This window comes from Periplaneta americana, chromosome 9 (assembly GCF_040183065.1).
Source record: "Periplaneta americana isolate PAMFEO1 chromosome 9, P.americana_PAMFEO1_priV1, whole genome shotgun sequence".
In the NCBI taxonomy this organism is placed as follows: domain Eukaryota; kingdom Metazoa; phylum Arthropoda; class Insecta; order Blattodea; family Blattidae; genus Periplaneta; species Periplaneta americana.
In genome coordinates, this window is record NC_091125.1 from 58663721 (window position 1) to 58685697 (window position 21977).

General features: G+C 34.4%; 1 protein-coding gene across 1 annotated transcript in view; it reads right to left on the reverse strand.

The window, feature by feature from the left end:
• The window catches only part of ClC-b (chloride channel protein 7), a 48096-nt gene that overhangs the window by 19090 nt on the left and 7029 nt on the right, over nucleotides 1-21977 (reverse strand). The window contains exons 3-7 of the mRNA XM_069834774.1: nucleotides 14703-14901; nucleotides 6051-6160; nucleotides 5110-5253; nucleotides 3329-3506; nucleotides 1669-1960 (exon numbers count right to left, since the gene is read on the reverse strand). Of these exons, the coding sequence (XP_069690875.1) occupies nucleotides 1669-1960; nucleotides 3329-3506; nucleotides 5110-5253; nucleotides 6051-6160; nucleotides 14703-14901 (923 nt within the window). The remainder of the gene's footprint in view (nucleotides 1-1668; nucleotides 1961-3328; nucleotides 3507-5109; nucleotides 5254-6050; nucleotides 6161-14702; nucleotides 14902-21977) is intronic.

Here is a 21977-nt window from a genome sequence, read left to right on the forward strand (position 1 = left end):
AATCTGTGCTTCAGTGGCTGACCATGATAATATTTTTTAAAATTATTGGAGTGCAAGAGGTCAAATGACTTTATTGTCAAATGTCTGGCATTAGAAAACAAGAACAACTTAAAACCGATCAGCTTCAACTATCTATGCTGTCTACCATCTCGACTAGTCTTTGTTGCATTAGTACCATTGGACAGGGAGTTAATTTTCATAATATTTTGTAAGAGTAAACATGTTAAATTCCACGAATATAGTAAGCATTTTTATTTATTTTCCGCATGAGAACATGTATAGTGTGCCAATTTTCAGCTGCTCATTCTATATTGTATATTTGGTTTATTTTCTTGTGTGTGTTTGTGTCTTAATATAGTCTTTATCTTAAAATGTAAGCACTGTAGCTCGGTAAGTAGATACTTTAATACGAATTATTTTCTAAAAATAAAATTTCACACAGGTTTATTAAACTTCACGTACGTACATCAATAAACTTAATTCCCTGAGAAATTTCCATAATCAAAAATATTACCGGTATCTCATTGTGTAGACTGCAGAGATTTTCTCTTCTTATTCATCATAAAATCCTATACTATTAATCACTTTATTAATTAGATTCTCAATTAATGAAAATGCATGTTAGACGAATATCTGAAATTATAAGGTACTCTTTCTCTTCTAAATTAAACTACTTCAGAGTCTCCAGAAACAGATCTACATACAATAGATTACATTCCATCACACTGTAGTTTGGAAGGAAACGAGAAAGCAGATTATCTGGCAGGGGAAGGTGAAAAAAGGGCACAGAAATCCAACAACTTAGCTACAAGGAGATTTCTGCATCATAAGAAGTCATCACAGCAGTTGCATCATACGACCTTCAGCCAATTCCAAAATAAATATTTTTTCCAGAACTGTTTTCAGAATGGTAGCAGAAATGCATTGCAGCTGGAGGTAAGTGTGTGTAAGTTATTACAATTATGTTTGTATTCACAGTAGCTGACTTACTTTATAATGTACATATAATGAAAACCACTTCCTAATCGCAAATTCTACAACATTTTACTAGCAAAACAGTAACAGTATAATTCAAGAACTGTTATTTATGCATTTGTAAACAACTCACTAATATGCAATGTATTTCTATTGCCCCATTTATTATTGATATGATATGTATTTATAAGATAAATTCTTGCATATGTATTATAATTAAGATTCAACATCTTAGAAAGTCTACTATTATCTGTGCATTTCAAACTGGTGGCTCAAGGTCAAGCAATGGACTGCATTTGCCACGTGTGCTTACACCAATCCTGGACCATTCTCCTCAACTAATGTCAGCTGGGACAGCCGGAATTATCAGTGCTTCAGTTCACAGTTTTCAGTCCAGTGACTCGTGCAGGGTTTGTACTTATATACGTTTCGTCTGATTTACTAAAGGTTAAGGTACTCCTTATATAGTATATGTCATGAAGGTATTTGGGAGGCACAGAGGTAGAGCTCCATGCTTTCTTGACCTTGGCACTAGAATGAGGTGATATGGTCGGCACAAAGTTCCAATCACATTTTTAACCTCAGGGTAATTCTGGAAGTCTGACAAGGAGAAATCCCATCACTACCTCGAATTGAACCCAGGACCTTCCAGTCCGCCATATTAAAAAAAAAAACAAACAAACAAAAGATTACCTCATTCTGAATACTGTTAGTTTATAGTTGATGTGATTGAAAAGGGAACCAAGAAGACCGCCAACAGCACCCATAATCATAAATATCAGCAGCTCAAATAATTCATATGATATGTTCTCAAATTTTCCGAAGTTGAGAAGACCAGTAAATGACAGTTCCCCTGGGTGACCGTGGTAAGTGCTCAATATCACATTGAGTGTAAATGTAGATATAATTGAGGCAAAGAAAATCCTCCATGTCAAGCTCTGATTCCAGAAACTTGCTCCTTCTTCCAGACTGAACAACACACCACCTGAAATGAGAACACACAACAGACAATATTAGCATCTCTATACAAGTCCTTCTCAGTAGTCTAGTGGTTACTGTGCTTCTTTCCGGACACAAGTATTAAGGTTTAAACCTAGTCAAAGGGGTAGAGTTTTCGAAAAAGTCCGAAGTATATAGCTTTATCCAACAGGAAAGTAAACAAAGATAGGGCTCTAATCTTATGCAGTTTATGATATACAAAAGAATCTTACAACATTCGACCAATTAATGTCCTACGAAAACTACTACAATCTTAAAATTGTCCACATACAGTTGTCGCATCTGTGGCTAAGTGCCCATCCAGGCAGCCCAGGTTCGATTCCCGACCAGGATACTTCTGTTTCCCTCTATTATTTCACTAACACTATCGACCTTCTCCGCATTTCATCTCAGTTAAAAATAGGTTGGGGTAAAGTCTTGGATTAGTACAGGTTTCTGATGTTGATATAGCAAGGGCTTAAAGTTCCAGGCCTTGAGGCATATCAGATCTGTTCAGAGCCAAAATTAGATGGGAAAGAGGATACAAGAACTATGTGAGAGAATCCTTTGCTCTACAAAAGCTATTAGTTAAGGAGTAACCAGATTAGTAGGTACCTTGTTAAACAATTTAGTAAACAAGTGAAAAGATGAATTAAAATAATAATAGTAAAACATTTAGCAATGGTAAATAAAGTGAAGTGAGTTTATTATGATATTATTATTACTATTATTATGATATTATTACTATTATTATGATTATTATTTTTATTATGATTATTATTACTGCATTCGTGTGTGTTGTATAGTATAGTGTGGTAGATATGCAGTATTAAATAGTACTATACTGTTATTACCAGAGCTGTAAAATTAAGAAGCTAGTACTTATGAAACTATCATGTGTCATATTTACTTAGTATTTTATATGGGAATGGCGAATTTAAACAGATCTAAAGCTAGCTGAGAGAGAGAGAGAGGGGGGGAGGGGGGAGAGAGAGGGGGGAGGGGGAGGGGGAGAGGGAGAGAGGGGGAGAGGGAGAGGGAGGGAGGGAGGGAGAGAGAGAGAGAGAGAGAGAGAGAACGCACGCACGCACGCACGCACGCACACACACACACACACACACACACAGAGGGTGAAAGTGAAATAACCCTGTAGATTTTCAGAGCAAACAGCTCATGTTGTATGTAACAAAAAAGAGTAATACCATATTGTTGGAAATTTCAGTTTTCTCAAAAAAAAAAAAGTTTACCCATATATATATATATATACAGGAACTAAATTATAATGCTGCTCATTTTAATATGTTTAGTGGGGCCCAATCATCAGTGTACAACAATAACAAATAATGGAAACATTATTCATTATGCTTTTGCTCACCTACTGGTGCTCCAAATGCAGCAGCCACACCAGCTGCTGCTCCTCCTGACACAAAGTCTCGCTTCTCATGGTCTTCTCGAAAATACTTAAATATCTTTAGGTCTCGACGAAATGATGTGCTCTTCCCTTGTGATACACCAGCAGCAACAACTGCTCCTGAGTGGATCATAGGACCTTCCTGATAACAATGAATAACTTTTTAAAACAACTAGATTTGACATTTAATTGCAATATAACAAATTAATCTGACGAATATTAAGTGGAATATATAAATTATCTTCTTTTTGAAGTTTATTTGTAGCTAGGTAGTTATTTGGTGATCCTTATAAAATAAAGAAGTTATTCAGAATCAATATGACATCAATATTTACTGCTATGCGAGAGATTATTCTGCCTGCTTTAGACTTATTTTATCTAAAACAGTTGCTGCATTTCACCACTAACGAGGTAAGATTAACTCGCAACTGTCAGACATCACCAGTGAGGAAGTAAGACCACAGTCTAGTATATACAGTCGCGAAGCTCAATACATAGTAAATATGCAAACATTAGGTAGTTGCTCACCACTAGGATCGCTAATATCGCCTCATTACAGGCAATGCAAAATAGTACCATCACAGTCTATTGTTTCTAGCACCCTCAAAACTCAAGCTTCGTGACTGTATATAGTAGACTGTTGTAAGACTATGTCGTATCCCACCTTCATAAAATTGTAATCAACATGGACGCCCATCACCTGTGTAACTGCTCAGTTACAAAGTCAGGTAATTTCTATTTTAACTTTTTCACTTTTTCTGCTAATGGCTTCATTGCCAAATGCAAGGCACTAGACAACAACTTTTTCACTTTTTCCCTTCTTTTCACTCTGTTCTGTGTAATGACGTCAAGCTTCTTATATTACATTGAGAATGCAAAACAGCTTGACAATATTGGTAGGCTGTAATGATTAAATGAAAATGGCAAAGAAAATAAAAAATATAAAAACCATTTGAAAAAATGAGGAATCGATGTTATCGTAACAGTGATTCAAAGGCCTTGTTTTATATAAAAACACAAATTGAAAATATTTATGCAAACAAATTATGAATTGCGTATCTGTTTATAGAATATTTTTATTGAGAGGGGGAGAGAGGGAAGGGGAGGGGGAGTGGAGAGAGGAGGGGTAGGGGATTGGGAGAGGCAAGGAAGAGAGAGAAAGAGGAAGGTGCCAAGGAAGGAAGGAGAGAGGGAGAAAATTATCATTTTGTACTGTCACATCTATCAGAAATGCACTTTTCTGTAAGTCAATATATCAGATTTCTAAAGTAATAGTTTTGTTATAATGATGATGAAGATGATGATGATGATGATGATGATGATGATGATGATGATGATAATAATAATAATAATAATAATAATAATAATTCTTTTACCAATGCCACCAGGTTGTCATTTGACATTTCTGGTCTTCTCTCCTGGCCATAAGTTATTTGTAATCCACTTCTGAGATTAGGACGCCGGGAAGGCGAAGTTACGCTGCCCCCGATGATATTATGATAGGGTGATTATGAATATGAAGTACCAGGAGAGGTCTTAAATCTAAACCTAACCTAATTTCCATGCCATGGACGAACACAGGAACAATTCCCTTTAAGGAAAAGTTCCTGTGTTCTACCCGGGAATCAAATCCAGGATCTCATGAACTGTAGACCATGAGGCTGGTAGTAGTAATAATAATAATAATAATAATAATAATAATAATAATAATAATAATAATAATAGTAGTGAGACTACTACTATACCTTTCCAACAGCAAGACCACCCACAACAGAACAGATAACACCTATAACCTTCACAAATAGTGTTTTAATACGAACGATACGTGGAATCTTCACCCCATTGAGGTAACATTTTACTTGTGGAATGCCACTTCCTGCAGCAGTTGGCTGAAACAAGAAAACAGAATTTTATTAAATGTTATATAAAAATACTCACTCATTTTTCTCTTACCACTGCAAGAAAATATAGACAGCAAATTATTAGTTTTAATATTATATTTATGACATACAAATATATTTTTAATGTAAATGATATTACTTATAGCCACGAAGTGATGAGAAGAATTAAAAAAAAAAATGGGGGAAATATTCAATGGTTCCTGAATGAAAGACTAGAAGTTACTGTAAATGACCTTGAACAGTGTTTCTCAACCGCCCTGGCATCAATTATACCATGCCACAAGATATTCTCCTAGAATTTGTCACTTTAACCTTCTAAGGATTTTTCATGAATAAATATTTTATAGTGGAAATATTCTCAGGAGAATCATTTTCATGATTGTGTCGAAAAGCACAGATCCAGATCATCTCTAAACTCTAACATAACATCTGTGTAGCAAATTTCAGTAACCAAGGCATTTATTTTTGAATGATAGAGAATTTTTTAGATTTAGAAATCTTTCAATATTCTGGTAAGAGAATACCACTGTTCATGATCAGTCATAAAAATTGCCTGCAAGCTGATTACAACAATGGGCAGTGAATCCTTTTCTCAAAACTGAATGAAATGACAACTGTGTCAGTGACCAATTAGCTGGGAAGTATAAACAAAGTTTTTTCACTTAAATTGAAGCATTCTACTAATTTATTCGTCTATAAATAGGCCTATGCATCCATTATCGCATGTTCACAGAAGTTCATAGTGTCTATAAAAATAATGAAAGATACAACAAAGATATGTTTACCTCTACATATGCCACTAGAATAGATCCTATAAGGACAGGAATGATGTTTGACACAACCCATACGAAATATGGAATATATAAGCAGTTCTCTTCAATGCATTGGTCCACATCTGATATCGCATTAAAGAAAACATTTTATAAACATTTAAAGATGCAATGATCAAATGACTTAGTAAATAGGCCTACACATACAGATAAATCAACAAATACCGAAGTAAAATGCAGATAAAGAATTAAACAATTAAGAATTTATAGGCAAAGTTCGAGAAAATTTATATTGGGTATAACACAATAGAACATTAAAATCTATATTAAACAATTTTTAATTCCAAACTATTATGATAACAATGATGAGAACGATAAATAAATGATATTATGGGTATTTTTTTTAATTATATACACCATTTTGAATCTTGCGTACACCACTTTTAACACTTGAATATAATTAATTGATGAACTAGTGGACTTACTCGTGTTAAATATGAAATATCTGTCCGGCTTACAGCTGTTTCAGTGCTTCACGCACCATCATCAGAGCCTACTAGATCCAACAACAAAACACACCCTCCTAACAGGCAGAGAAGTTCGAGATGACGCCGCGATCTAGTAGGCTCTGATGATGGTGCGTGAAGCACTGAAACAGCTTTAAGCCGGACAGATATTTCATATTTAACACGAGTAAGTCAACTAGTTCATCAATTAATTATATACAGTTGCAAAAGAAGTAAAATTTGCATGACACAGGAATTCATCTCAAAACACATATTAAAGGAAAGATATCAGCTTACTGCTGCAGACCATCTTCAGAGAGCTGCACATGAACTATGGAAAATAGCTAGAGTACAACATGGAAATTTCAATAAATAAAACAAAGGAAATAGCATTTATAGGACACAGATATAAAAGAACAAAAATTGTGATTGGCTCTTGAACAATTGAATGGATTAGCAGTTTTAACTATTTCGGTTGTAAAATTACATATGAGAAGCACCTAGACATTGCAGAAAAGTTAACTAAATTTCAACAAATTTGTGGCAAATTCCAACAAAGAAACCAAGATTAAGTCCTATAAGATCATGGCATTCCCTGTCTTATTATAAGATTCCGAGATATTGATCCTTACAACTACAGATAAGAAAAAAATTGAGGCAGTAGAAATGACATTCAAAGATCAATGGCAGGCTTCTCTCTACTTGATCGCAGACATGATGACGAAATAAGAGAAATCCTTCAAATTAAAAGTGTAAGAGATGTCACTTTGTGTTATTTTCCATGATAGGAAAGAAAAAATTTATTAAACTAAATTATACAAAAAGTCTTATTTTATTGAAGCTGTAAAGTTCTCCCATTGTTGTTTATTAATAATAAATTCTCAGGCTTCCAGCCAGGTCAAGGAGAAATGCTTCCCAGCTTTTGATACCAAAATGCTCGGATACCATCTTCAGGACTGGAAACCGAAAATGTATTTATTATTATTTTTTATTTTTATAATAATCGGTATTATGTAACTGTGTATCTGAGAATGAGAGATTGTGAAAGAGAGTGAGAGCCCCTGTTATGACCTTGGTCTCGTCTAACGATACCCATATTTTGTTGTTATTGTTACCAGTGGCGTATACTGGTTAAAGGGTTTGGGCTACCACTGACCCTATTATTACACAAAATATATTTTTAAATCCCTATAATAAAATTCCTTACATATTTATGTGAATTCCAGACGTCTTGATTGGGGCGAAAATACGTTGATGACTTCGTCCTTGAAATTACAGTTGGGCCACTTGCAAAGTTTCTGTAGAAATGACTTTTCAGTGGATATTAGTGCCAAGCCGGATAAATGTTCTTGTGTATGAGTTGATCTACAGTAGGATTTTATTCTCTTCAAAGCAGAAAATGTTCTTTCTACCGATGCTGACGTAGCTGGTATTGTCACAATTAATGTTGCCAATTTAAGGACTTCAGGAATAACTTGGTTCAGCTGGTTTTCATATATGGCAGATAATATTTCATGGATAGGTTTGTTCGAAAAATCAAAGACTTCTGCTGAATATATTACACTTAATTCATTTTTCAAACGTACTTGATCAAAGTGACTGTTATAGGACTGAAATAATTTGTTTAGTGCCTCATTCGGGAAGTTTTCTCTATAAGCAGAAAATTTTTGAGAATCTAGAAGATGTGTGAACTGAAGCTTTCCATAATCAGAAAATCTGTCAGTAATTTCCATGTGCATACGATCTAGTATGCTGTAGTACAGCTGCCTGTATTTCAATTCATCATCTCCTTTTCTTCGCTTTAATGGTGGTTCCATTGTATTGGCTGAAGAATTTTCATTTTCCATATTACTCCATATGGACAGAAACCCACTACGTCTGAACTCGGATATAGTATTTTTTTTTTAACTTTGATACCTCTTGCAAGTAGTATGCTATGTCTAGACTTTTTGTCTGAAGAATATTGTAGAGCACATCTGTATGTGCGAACACTCTAGCATAGACTTCAAGAAGAAATATATTCTGAAACTGTGTGAAAAAATTCAAATATCCTTGAGCCTGCACATTTACAGCATCATCCCAGTTTTCTTCAGAGTCATTACAAATGATATTTTTAAAGAAAGCAGTCCGTTTTTCTCTATATTCCTTTACTGTATTTACAAGCCGAGATGTAAAATTCAATCTAGTTGGTGCTACTTTTGGGAGTTTCTTGTTCATAAATTCCTTGAGTTTTATGATCTTTTAGGAGATGATGAGAAAAATGCAGCTAAATCCGACAGTGTTTTGAAAAAAATGCGGCATTCTGGAATGGATGAAGTAGTTTGTTGCAAAAACTAAATTGAGAACATGGCTGTAACAATGGACAAATAGTGCTTGAGGATACTTTTCTTGAACTTTTGTTTTTAAGCCATTAATATTTCCCGCCATAACTGAAGCACCATCGTATGTCTGTGCAATTAACTTATTGCCGACATTGTATTCTGCTATAACACCTTCCACATGCTGAAACAAAGCAGCAGCAGTTTTGTCCGAACTGACATTTGTGAATCCTATAAACCGTTCTTGAACATTGGCAGTACTGTCGACATATCTTAAAAGTGGACAATTGACTCTGATTAGAGCAGTAACTTGTTTCATCAACAACAATGGCCACAAAAGGTTTTATGTTCTTTATCATAACCCCACTTATAGCAAATATTAAGTCATTCTGAATTGCGAGAGAAGTACCACGAAATTCTGTTGAACTCTCAAGATGATTGGCCAGTAAATGGTCAAATTCACTTAAGGAACTTAAATATTCAATATAATTTCCTATATTGTCTGATTCCACACTCTCGTTATGACCCCGAAAAGCCAATTCTTGTTTTCCTAGAAAGCAGACTGCGTTAATAAGACGCAGTAAAATCTCCCGATTTCTTTTCACAAGAGCATTGTGTTGGTTGATGTGTAGAGCTTTTCACTTATCTAGCTGTAAATCAATTCTTGTCTTCCCAAAGTTTGCAAAGTTCATGCTACTACAAATATAAGCTTTTGATTTGTCGTATTCTAGGACTGCCGTTCGAAGGGAGTTCATATTAGAAAACCCCTCTTTTGACCACTTTCGCGGCTAAATAACAAACATGGCCAGCAAAATAGTTTGGACAGTTTAGAAGTACCACACAACCAATTCCACTTACCATATGATGTTGAAGTGAAATGGTGTGTGTACTCTCGCTGTTTTTCTTTTATGTCCATGGACAAATTTAACTCAGGAGTTGGTCTTTCCATTTTCACAATTTCAACTTTCTCGTTATGTACGACGGTTAAAAGGCACTTTTAATAAACCTTCTATTACACAGTCATTTTCAACACAAACCTCTCCAGAAACTTGTTCTGCCATATTTTTCACAATATCACTTAATTGGGAAATTAAAAACTTAATAATTCACAATTAATATAACTCTTAGACACTCGAACAAATTACAGATTTAAAATAATGCACTGCAAGAACACAATCACATTCAATTGCTAGCGTACTAAGCGTATTGCTGCTTTGCGCCTGCGAAGAAACCGATCACGAGAGCGGCAACTCGCCCGCCTACAGTGCACGATGGAAACAGAAGGGAGCGGGGGGGGGACGGGCAGTTGTGCGAAGGACAGCGTGAGCGAAACGGTCACAGGCTACCTCACGTAGCAAGCGGTTTCTCCAGCGATGCCGCCTTGACAACTTGTTTCTTTTCGAGAGCAGAGAGCGCATATAAATCTAACAATGACTTTAATTTTAATTACTATGGTAAAACTAATAATACAAAATTATTACATTATGTTATATTATAAATTTTTTCTTTTGTAATTTCCTTGGGCTACCGCCGGTAGCCCGGTAGTCCGCAAAATACGCCCCTGATTGTTACACATAACATTACATATGTACCTAAATTGTATCAGTATGTGATTACTTAATTCCGATCCAGTTGTATGTTCACCTATGTAAGCAAGTTTTAATCCTGGTTGAGTGTTAGAGAAGGCCTTATGGCCGTAACTCTGCCAGGTTAAATAAAGCCATTGTTATTATTATTATTATTATTATTATTATTATTATTATTATTATTATGCAATTCAGAGTACTATCGTAGTAAGACTGTAGATGATGTGCACACATGGCACTTCCCTGTTTGTATATTTATTAATGAATTGCTTTAAAACGTTGATTATCCAGCTGATGGAAGGAGATATATGCATATATCATTTGACACAAATCACTGAAAAACTGCCAGTGGTCACTAGTTTATTAGAATCTGCGTCCCAAGATGATGCAACAGAAAACAGTTTTAAATGTTCCTTATATTTTTACTGTCACAATGTTTTTGCATACCATAACATCGTTCCATTTGAAATTCCACTTTACAAAATATGTTTCTTTCTTCATACTGAAATAATACTGTGATATACAAATTTCCCATCTTTTAACATTTATTTTTCATTGCCTCTTGACCCGTCCCATAAGATATGTTAAAATTTCCCTCATATAACATTCCCATTTCTAATGCTTTCCTACCTTTATGATCCTTTTCACCAGTTCCAGGCAAAATCTTTGTACGGTATATAAAATGTTCTTTGCTTATGGAAGTCACCTACATATAGCCTTTCAATCAATGACATTCAAGTAGTGTGAAGAGCAGTGACATTACTGTACACAGTGGTTGGCAGGGTTGTCAAATGGAGTGTAATTCCACGAAACGCAAATTTAAAACACAGGTGTAATTTGGCGTGGCTTTGCGTGTATTTTGATCTCGGGGATATCATAATTTTAACTCCTGATATTTTTATAAGTTCTATACTATATTTTTTGTTAACATTTCTCTTACATTTTCTAAATTTGAGTTGAATTTTCAATTTTCTCTCTTTCTCTTTTTAACAAGTCTGATTGGAGTTACATACTATGGCTACTAAATCAGATGTTAAAAGTGAATTGGATTTGGTCGAGTTGCACAGTGGAAGCGTAGGAATAATCAGACTAAGACTTAATGGCCGCCAATTAACACAATCTATTCTATTAGCTTACTTCCGGCATGAATACAATCTTAATTAGGCCAGTAACAATTTATAAGCACACATCTGTACAAAATTTAACAATCACACATATAGCGTAGACTGATGAGAGGAGGAAAGTATGGCAAATAATTTGGAAAATAGACAGTCAATACTTTACCAATATAATCCATAACAATTCAATATAAATCCCCGTGGCACAATATCCTTTCCATGTAACCCAAATCTCAGGGAATAACCTATCTACACTTTCAAGCAGAAGGCCAATTCCCAAGTCTAATAAAATTGTTTACGTCTTCACATGACGACAAGTTTCCAAGTCTATCAAAACACTAATTCCAGAACATAACTTAACTTCATATCTAGGCCGAAACAGGTTTCCAAGTGTAACAATAGCTATCACAGAATGCAAGTTAACTACTTCTCTAGGCCAAGGCAGGTTTCTGAGTACTTAATGAAAACTATCACTGAATGCAAATTAGCAACATGACTAGGCCGAAGCAGGTTTCCAAGTATAACTATCATCAAATGTATTTTAACTACATCACTAGGCCGAAGCAGTTTCAGAGTGTTGATAAGATCCGATTAAGTTATCCAGGAAACATCTCATTTTCCCCCTCTCTTATCTATTCATGATTCATTGCTGACAAATAGGAGAAAAGATACAGAAAATGCCAATACTATAGGTAGTGCTAAGGTCTAAAGAGCTGCCCGAGTGATCGAGCCAAACTGCCCAAGCGATAGAGTCGAACTGCCCAAACAATCGATCCAACGTGCACAGCTTATAAGAACAAAAACAAATTTCTCCACTCTTGTATGAGAACTCTGTAATTGATCGGAAACTGGCTATGGAACATTTGATTGAGCGAGTCTTTTTTATTTTAGTAGGTTATTTTACAATGCTTTATCAACATCTTTGGTTATTTAGCGTCTGAATGAGATGAGGGTGATAATGCCGGTGAAATGAGTCCAGGGTCCAGCACCAAAAGTTACCCAGCATTTACTCATATTGAGTTGAGGGAAAACCTCTTGAGCAAGTCACTGATATTTCTTGCAAAGGATGCTTTGTCTCTTCCTAACTTCATGAGTTTGGAACCAGACACACAAGCACATCACAAATTTTGTGAAATGAATATGAGGCATTTTATAGTGAACCCCAATTTGTCATGCATGATTTTAAATAGGTTGGGACAATAACTGGACATGTGGGAGAGTTCTGCATCAATGAAGGGAAGCTTCTTTATTTACTTCATTCAATCATCTTTTTACTGATGTAAGACAATACTTTCCGTGGAACTTTCACATTGATTGATTAAATACTAAACACATGCTCAAGGATTACTAGAAATTGCTCCAATGTAACAACTAAACAGCATCTAACTCTATTTTGTTATAAAAGGCTTTAAGCAAAGGCAACTCTGCAACATAGTCTTTTTTTAAGCGGATGAAAATTGATTGCAGTAATTTACTTAAGGCTAGCACATACGTAAGACAAACAGACGACTGTTTCATTTGCACAAGACCCTTAAGAATATATAGAGATGTGCACATTGTTAAACATGGAAACAACAAAACAGACAGTCAGTTACCTTTGCTAATAGCCCAGAATTTTTCTGTCGACCAACTGTAGCTGGCCCTTCGAGATAATATATGAAAGAAATAGCACAAATGACCTCTTAGTTGTTCTGGCTTTCATTTCGTGAGAGCATCTGCAGAAAGCAGACGATTGTCACACATGGATTTAGTGAAAATTGTTACAATATATTGTGATTTGCCTCAGGAAAAAGAGGAAAAGGAATTACTGGGTACATCCGTTATACAGTGAGAGACTGTTGAATGGAAAATTCCATACTATGTACAAAACACTACAAAATTACCCTGCAAAATTCTTTTCATATTTTCGCAGGGGTACACAAAATTTTGATGAGCTTCTAATTATAATTGAGACCGAGCTAGATGTCAACATCGACTTCTATGACTGCATAATTAAGACATGTTGTGTACTTCATAATTTTGTTCACTCTAAGGATCGCATATGTTTCATTCATAATCTACAAGAACGTCCTCTTGAAAGTATTGCTGAAAAATAGCTCACGCACTTGTGAAATGAATGTTAAGATTTTTTAATTTCACCTCAAGGTTTTTCAGGGGTTTTCCCTCAATTCATTACGAGCAAATGGTGGGTAACTTTCAGTGCTGCATCCTGGATTCATTTCGCTGGCATTATCACATTCATTTTATTCAGATGCTAGAAACATAGCAGTTGATAAAGCATCGTAAAATAAACAAATTAAATTGCATAACCATTTAATTTTTTGTCACATAAAGCAGAACATCTTTCGACCTCTTAAATATTCTCTTCTTATAACAATGCTAACTTCTGTACTTTGCGAGCATAGAGAGAAGAATGTGGAACAGAAGTGAACAAGAAAAGATGGTGTAGCTGTATGTGTATGCATGCTCACGGACTGAAATGTCATGTCATTTATAAATTACATGCTTCATATGTTGACCACAGGAAGTCAGTCAACAGTTAAGCCATACATGTGCACTAGCCCTTAGGAGACATGCTGGGTGAGAGGTACAGTTCAACAGAAAGACCTCTTTACAAGTATTACATTATTATTATTATTATTATTATTATTATTATTATTATTATTATTATTATTATTACCATGGTCATTCTCACTAACAAAAATGTGTGTGTTCAATATATAGTATGTGATATATTTTCAAAGAATGAGCCAAAATTCAATTTTCTACTTATATTGTGCTTTAAATCTGGTCTGTTAAAGAGCGTTATAGTAAGATTTTATGTATGTACTGTATGTATGTATCCAATGCCTACCCACTTCACTTTATGTGATTGGGGTTCCGCATATTGCGAGGTTCCAAATATTGCAGGGTTCCGCATATTGCGGTAGTAAGATTTTATTGTACTTCGAAAAGAAAAGGGCTTCATGTGTATACCAAACTGTTATTCTGAAGAATAAAGTGAGTCCACAAATATTTCAAACATGCCTAGTGTTTATCTTAGTATATTAACCCAATATGTTTCAGTTCAAAGCACTTGTATACATTTGTAAAAAGAAAAAAAAAAACTTGAAAAGACATTACTGTAACAAAAGGATACAGTATTTCAGTTCCTTGTACTTAATCTTAGATAACTCTTCAATAGCTATATCAATTATGCATGCAATGGCAGCTGTGATGGTTCCAATGAGCAGAAAAATGAACCATCTTGCTAGATTCTTTTTTATAATAAACTTGTATCCTTTTGTGCGTTCCTCTTCAAGTAAGAGATGATTCTCACAAATGTCGTAATCCAAACTCTGTAAACACAAGAAGGCAATCTTAAGACTACAGACAATTTTATAACGAACCATAAAATATAATTTTAATATTAAGAAACCAAATATAAAATGAAGCGAAAGGTATAAAGTATTAAAGTATTAAGTATTTATTAGGAACCTATTAAGTATTAATTTCATTAACTACTTACAAATCATATTTACTTAAAAAATACAAATCTCATTAAATTTCATAATTATATCATCATATTTACTGATGTTTAAGAGGCAAAGATTAATAAAATTATGAGAATCTTAAATTCATCTTATTACCTCAAAAAATTTAACATAAAATATTACCAAACATCAATAATAATAATAATAATAATAATAATAATAATAATAATGATAATGAAAATACTAAAGTTAATAATTATAATAATATTGTTAATGATAAAGATGATGATAATAATAATAATTTATCTTATTTATTTATTTACTAATATTTAATGTGCTGTGCAACAGCCAGGGGCCAATAACAGTTCAGTACATGACAATTACATAACAAGAACAATAATAATAATAATAATAATAGAAATTACAATAAAAGTACATAGAAATAATTATTAAAATAATGACAATTAAAAATAATTGTAATTGAAAATGAAAGGATTGTTCATACAAATGAATAAACTACAAATGACATAAAAGATAACGAGAATAATATTATAATACATATCTAAACAAAAGACGGAAGTTAATAACGGACATAAAACTCCAAAAGTATATACAACACATTAAACGGATCCAAGTTCGATCCATGCACATAGGTATATTTTATACATCTACAGACCAGAGAGAGAGATTTAGAATTTCTATTGTAAAAAAAAAAATTATGAAATATTAAATCCTTAGCAGAATTACGAAGACTTATATTGCTTAGGAAGGATTCACAATCAATATCACCCTTAATGACTTTACAAAAAAATAAATAATCAAGATCTTGACATCTGTCAAATAAACTACAGCAATTAAAATATTTGCAGTCAGTGGATAATAATAATAATAATAATAATAATAATAATAATAATAATAATAATAATATGACTGGGCTATTTAGTCTGTTGTCTCATCCTCAAAAGCATTACAAAGAAATATTAGATATTCACAAGGAGTGGTACTTTCTGCTCACATAGATAACATACTTAAAAACAGGATAAACACGTGAAAAGAGACATAAATGTACACCCAATCCGACTTGGAAAAGATGAATTTTCAGTCTGCTGGATTTATACTATGGTACTGCCTGGAAGGAGGCAATATCTAATATTAGGAAAGATTTTAAGGGCAAATTTAGGGTAAGTTTAGTTTTTAATCATTGAATATAATTTTTGTGTCTATTGTTTTGTAATAATCAGCAGTATTCAGGTTACGACATTGGAATAAATCAATCTCTGTTCCCAGCATGGACAACATGCCTTCAGACACTGGAGCTAATAAACTTGCTCCACTGTCATCAGTCCAAGACTTTGGAGTGGTGTGGCTGCTATGGCTGTATGTTTCGTCTGTAAGACTTACTGGACTTACCTTCTACCTTATCTATCTTACTTATTTGAAATAACGATCTTGTTTAGGATTAATTTCATGTTTCTATAGTAGAAATGATTTAGTTTTCTTCCATCAAAAGTTGAAGTAATTTTCCAGCTGTTGGAGCATTTTTTTCTGCATATAGAAATCCCGACCTGATCTCCTAATCACATACCTATTAAAATCATCATTAGTTATTTTTTCTGAACACTGTATTTCATGCCTGGTGCACGAAATGATGTTCCTTACATTCCTAACTCTTTTTACTGATCTTTCTGACACTCCAATAGCATCAGACACTCACTTTTGCACTTTTTATGTTTCCAAAAATCTGATAATGTCACTAATTTCTTGTTTCTGACTTCTTTATCTTCATATTTATACAGGGTGATTCAAGAGGATTTACTGCCACTTACGGAGCTCATTTCCGAAAACATTCTGAGCAAAAAATGTCGTATAAACATGTGTCCTAATCTCAATATTGTCCACACCTGTGGAGTAACGGCTAGCGCATATGGCCGCGAAACCAGGTGCCCCGGGTTCGATTCTTGGTCGGGGCAAGTTATCTGGCTTAGGTTTTTTCTGGAGTTTTCCCTCAACCCAATACGAGCAAATGCGGGGTAACTTTCGGTGCTGGACTCCGGACTCATTTCACCAGCATTATCACCTTCATCTCATTCAGATGCTAAATAACCAAAGATGTTGATAAAATAAACTACTTAAATAAAAATAAAAATCTCAATATTTTCAGAGTTACACTAATTTGAAGTAAGTAAAATCCTTCTGTATTTAGTTTTAGAGATAAAAGAATATTACAAATAGAGAATGAACTATTCAGAAGTATCACCTCTTTAATTGGCTAGTGTTCTGATTATATTATTTTAATGTACCGAAGTACATATGATATTTCCATGCAGATATTCTGCATCATCATAAGATGAAAGAGTAATGGAACAGAGAAAAATTCTCTCCAGCACCGGGATTTGAACCGGGTTTTCAGCTCTATGTGCTGATGCTTTATCCACTGAGCTTTATCCACGTTCATAGACATATATGACGTAGTGCAGAGGGCAGCCATTAGAGGGAACCCAAGAGTTGGAACTTAAACTGATGGGTATCCGGTGTGGCTTAGTGGATAAAGCCCGTGTTCAAATCCCAGTGCCGGAGAGAATTTTTCTCTGTTCCATTACTCTTTCATCGTATGATGACGCAGAATATCTGCATAGAAATATCATATGTACTTCGGTACATTAAAATAATATATATGATATGCATAGATCACTTCGTGATTTAAGACGGCGCTTATTCCGTCGGATCCCGGCCAACTAGTCACTCATAACGAGTGCACCTCAGCACATATGTGGACTTCAGTCCTACGTTCATAGACATCTATGACGTAGTGCAGAGGCGGCCACTAGAGGGAACCCAAGAGTTGGAACTTAAACTGAGAGGATTCTGTCCAAAACCAGAATGGGTATCCGGTGTGGCTTAGTGGATAAAGCATCAGCACGTAGAGCTGAAAACCCGGGTTCAAATCCCGGTGCCTGAGGGAATTTTTCTCTGTTCCATTACTCTTTCATCGTAATGTTCTGAAGCTAAAAATGTGTTGTTAATTGCTTTATACAGATTTTGTTTTACAATTTTTAACTAAAAATTACGTTATTCTTACGCATTTATCACAAAAATTGTTACAAATCATACGACTTTCGGAACTCGATTCTTTACAGTTTAATTATGCATCCTAATGTACAGTCTTGAAGAATTTACAAAAGTGGCGTAATTTGTAACAGTTGTCACAAATGCATAAGAAAAATGTAATTTTATAGTTAAAAATCGAGAAAAAAAATTTGTACAAAGCAACTATGGAATTCACAAGGCATTTTTAGCTTCAGAATACTAGCTAATTACAGAAATGATACTCTTGAATAGTTCATTCTTTATCTGGAATATTCTTTTACCCTTAAAACTAAACAATAGTGGTATTTTCCACACAACTTCAAATTAATGTAACTCTGAAAATATTGAGATTAGGACACATGCTTATATGACTTTTTTGCTCAGAATGTCTTCAAAAATAAGCTCCGTAAGTGGCGGTAAATCCTCGTGACTCACCCTGTATACATTTAAAACAATTTTTTACTTCAGCTACACAGTGTTTTGTAGCCTACCTCTGATATCACCCATGGCTTAACTAATCTAAAGAATAATGTAAATAAATAAAAGATAAAAATAAAGAAATTATATTGGTTACTATAATCAATATAATTAACAATGAGTGTCTCGCTAAATTATGTTCACTGAATACAGTTATCCACACATCAGTTTAGTATGAAATATTTCTGTAAACTGAATCAAGTATTGATAGGGACTGTACATTAGCTGAAGGAACTGACCCACCTTGCCGCTCCTTATATCTATGGAATTAGTGTTAATGCGATTGTTATCATTTCACAATCATAACATGATTGTTATTATTTCACAATCATTCAATCAGGTTCACTTACTAGTTAGCATAACAAAGCAAAGTCAGGAGATAAAATCAGTGAATCCAAATGTACGTAATTGATGCCAATTCTGGCAACAAGCAGGATAATTCAACAAAGTCTTAAGGTAATTCTGTAGATGACGCTCATTTTTCACATATTTCAGTTTTCACTCACCTTACACCTTATCAATGCCAATGACAGCAAAAACAACTATAGCTTCGGTTTGTCACTCACAGATTCATAGATGGGGACACTTGGGTGAATAAAGAAGTAGGCCTACCCGCCACTGGGGACAATATCTCATTACTATTCACCGTCACTGTTGTTTCAGTATACATTTTCAGTTTTAGCTTGGTTTTATCATGCTCGTTTTCGTTAGTGCACATGATCTTTGTTGATTTAAGAGTGGGTTTTCTCAGGCTACGAGTAGTTTTAGTTTGTTTACATGACTTTTAGTTTAAATTAGGTTTTATTTTCTTAGACTAGTTTTAGTTTCTTTAGGTTAGCTTTGATTTGTAATCAGAATTATACAAACAGAAAGAGACATAGAACGAGAGAAAAATAAAAAGGGGAATTACAAAGAAATAACATAATAAACGTTGATAGCAGAGAATAACAAATTAAAGAAGATGAGTGACTACGATCTCAGGTTGAGAAAAAATAACTTAATAATTTTCGGGGTCGAAGAAAGGGGCCGGGAAAAAGAGATAGATACCTTTGAGAAAGTGAGAGATTTATGTGAAGCGATCTTTAATATAGAGTTGAGAGAAGAACATGTCGACCATACATACAGATTAGGGAAAGGAAATAAAAGGCCTATCTTCTTGAGCTTTAAGAATACAAAAGTAAGGGAAGTTATTCTGAACAATCTAGGACGGCTCCGGGGTTCAGGAGTGAGGTTGGAAACAGATATGTCATTTGAAGTAAGAAATAGAAGAAAACGGCTACTACCTTATATGAAAGCAGCGAGGGCGAAGGGTCATTTTGCTAAAATGTACGAGGACAAACTGAAAGTGAACGGAAAATGGTATGATCTGGAGTTTTGCCTGAGGAATGAAGATCATCCAGAATTTGGACTAACGAGAAGAATGAAAGAGGACAGTGGACATATTTCAACTTTGCAGAGGGAAGCAACGAGAAGGCAACATAGAGTCGACGTTAGCTACATAAGCGGAGAGAAGGAGCAGAAGAAAATCATCCCAACTTCAAGGATGGAACAAGTGATTGTCGCAGATCAACACATGGTAACAGGAGTGAATAGTAAGGAGTTCAGGAACCCACATGCTGACGTATGAGGAAGTGTAGAGGTGATGACACAATGAGAAGATAAGTGTAACATGATCATGCAGCGTAAGCGGATTCCTAGTCTCCATACGATGGCGGTAAGGTTAGCACACTCCAGAAGGAATGCTGACAATAATGGAACAAGAAACACAAGTGCTAGAAAAAAGGCGAGTGGGGATAAAAAGAGAAACCAAGAGTCAGGAAATGATAGGGAAGAAAGTAGTGAAAAGATTAAGGGTGCAAGTGTAAGTGGAAATCTAGGATGTGAAAGTGAAAGCGTGGGGGGGGAATAAAATAGGAATAGAAGAAGAAGAAGAAGAAGAAGAAGAAGAAAGAAATAGAAAGAAAGACAGAGATAGAAATAAAGCAGAGACGAACAGTAAAGAAAGGTCAGAACCTGCGACAGCTGAGGATATAGCAATGGTATTAGATATGATTAAAAAATGTGGGGATGTGATCAAAAAGTGCTAGTAAAGGGAAATTGTAATTGTAAATGATAGAGAAGTATAGGGGAGAGAGAAAGTGTATAAGCTGATGTCCAGAGAGAAATATAAGTATTTATAGGGAGTGAGAGTAGTGTGAAAGGATTAGGTGTAAGTGAAATAGTGAGAAAGTGAAAGTGAGCGCAAATAGGAATGAGTGAAAATAGTGAAAAAGGGTTAAGAGAAATGAACAAGTGACAGCATAAAATTAGTACTAACATTTGAACGTAGGAACAGTAAATGAATATAAGAGAAAGATAGGAGAAAAGGTCAAAGAACAAATAGGGCAAATAATTCAATATGATAATTTGTAGAGAATAAGTGAAATTGAAATCTTAGTGAATAGTAGGCCTAGTTAGAGGAAAAAGGGGGTTTGAAAGGCGTATATAATTTTAGATATATTACGATTAATGATCAAATCGAGAATAGCAAACGAAATGTAGGAGAAATACTGAAGGGGAGATTGAACAATTAATAAAAAAGGTACATAGTGTCATTGGGAGAATTTGTGTAGACGCGTACTGCAAATAATGTGTTACTGTAAGATGTTAATGGTGGCACCGGATACAGAAATGTGAGGTACACCATGATATGTAAAGAAGTGCTGTGACCAAATATATCATATCATATGTCATGTCATGTCATGTCATGTCATGTCATGTCATGTCATATCATATCATAACATGTCATATCATATCATAACATGTCACATCATATCATATGTCATACCATATATCATATCATATCATGTATCATATCATATATCATATCATATCATATCATATCATATCATATATCATATCATATCATATCATATCATAATAAACATTTTAGGCTACAGCTAAACTCTAGAATACAGGTAAACAAACTGTGACTCTGCTATATTGAGCCTCAGTCCAAAGAAGAAGAGATACAAGTGAAGATCAATAAAGGCTATGCAATGTATTCCAAATAATAAATCCCTGGATTAAAGACTCTGACTAGCTTAGTAGATGCTGTTGCAATATACCAAGTTAAAATGAGTAATGTATTTGATCAGAGAATAAAGAGTATTTTCTCTGGATCAAAATATTACACTGTTTTCCCCTGTAAAAAAAAAAAAAAAAAAAAAAAAAAAAAAAAAAAAAAAAAAAGAGGCAAGTACTTTCCCTGGAATGATTACTTCACAAGTTTTTTTGTACAGTTTGCCTTGATTTCTTGCAATATTACATCATGGTTTTTAGCTACTTACCTGTATTCTACAGTCACTCCAATTTTACTATGTTCCCTACCTCTAACA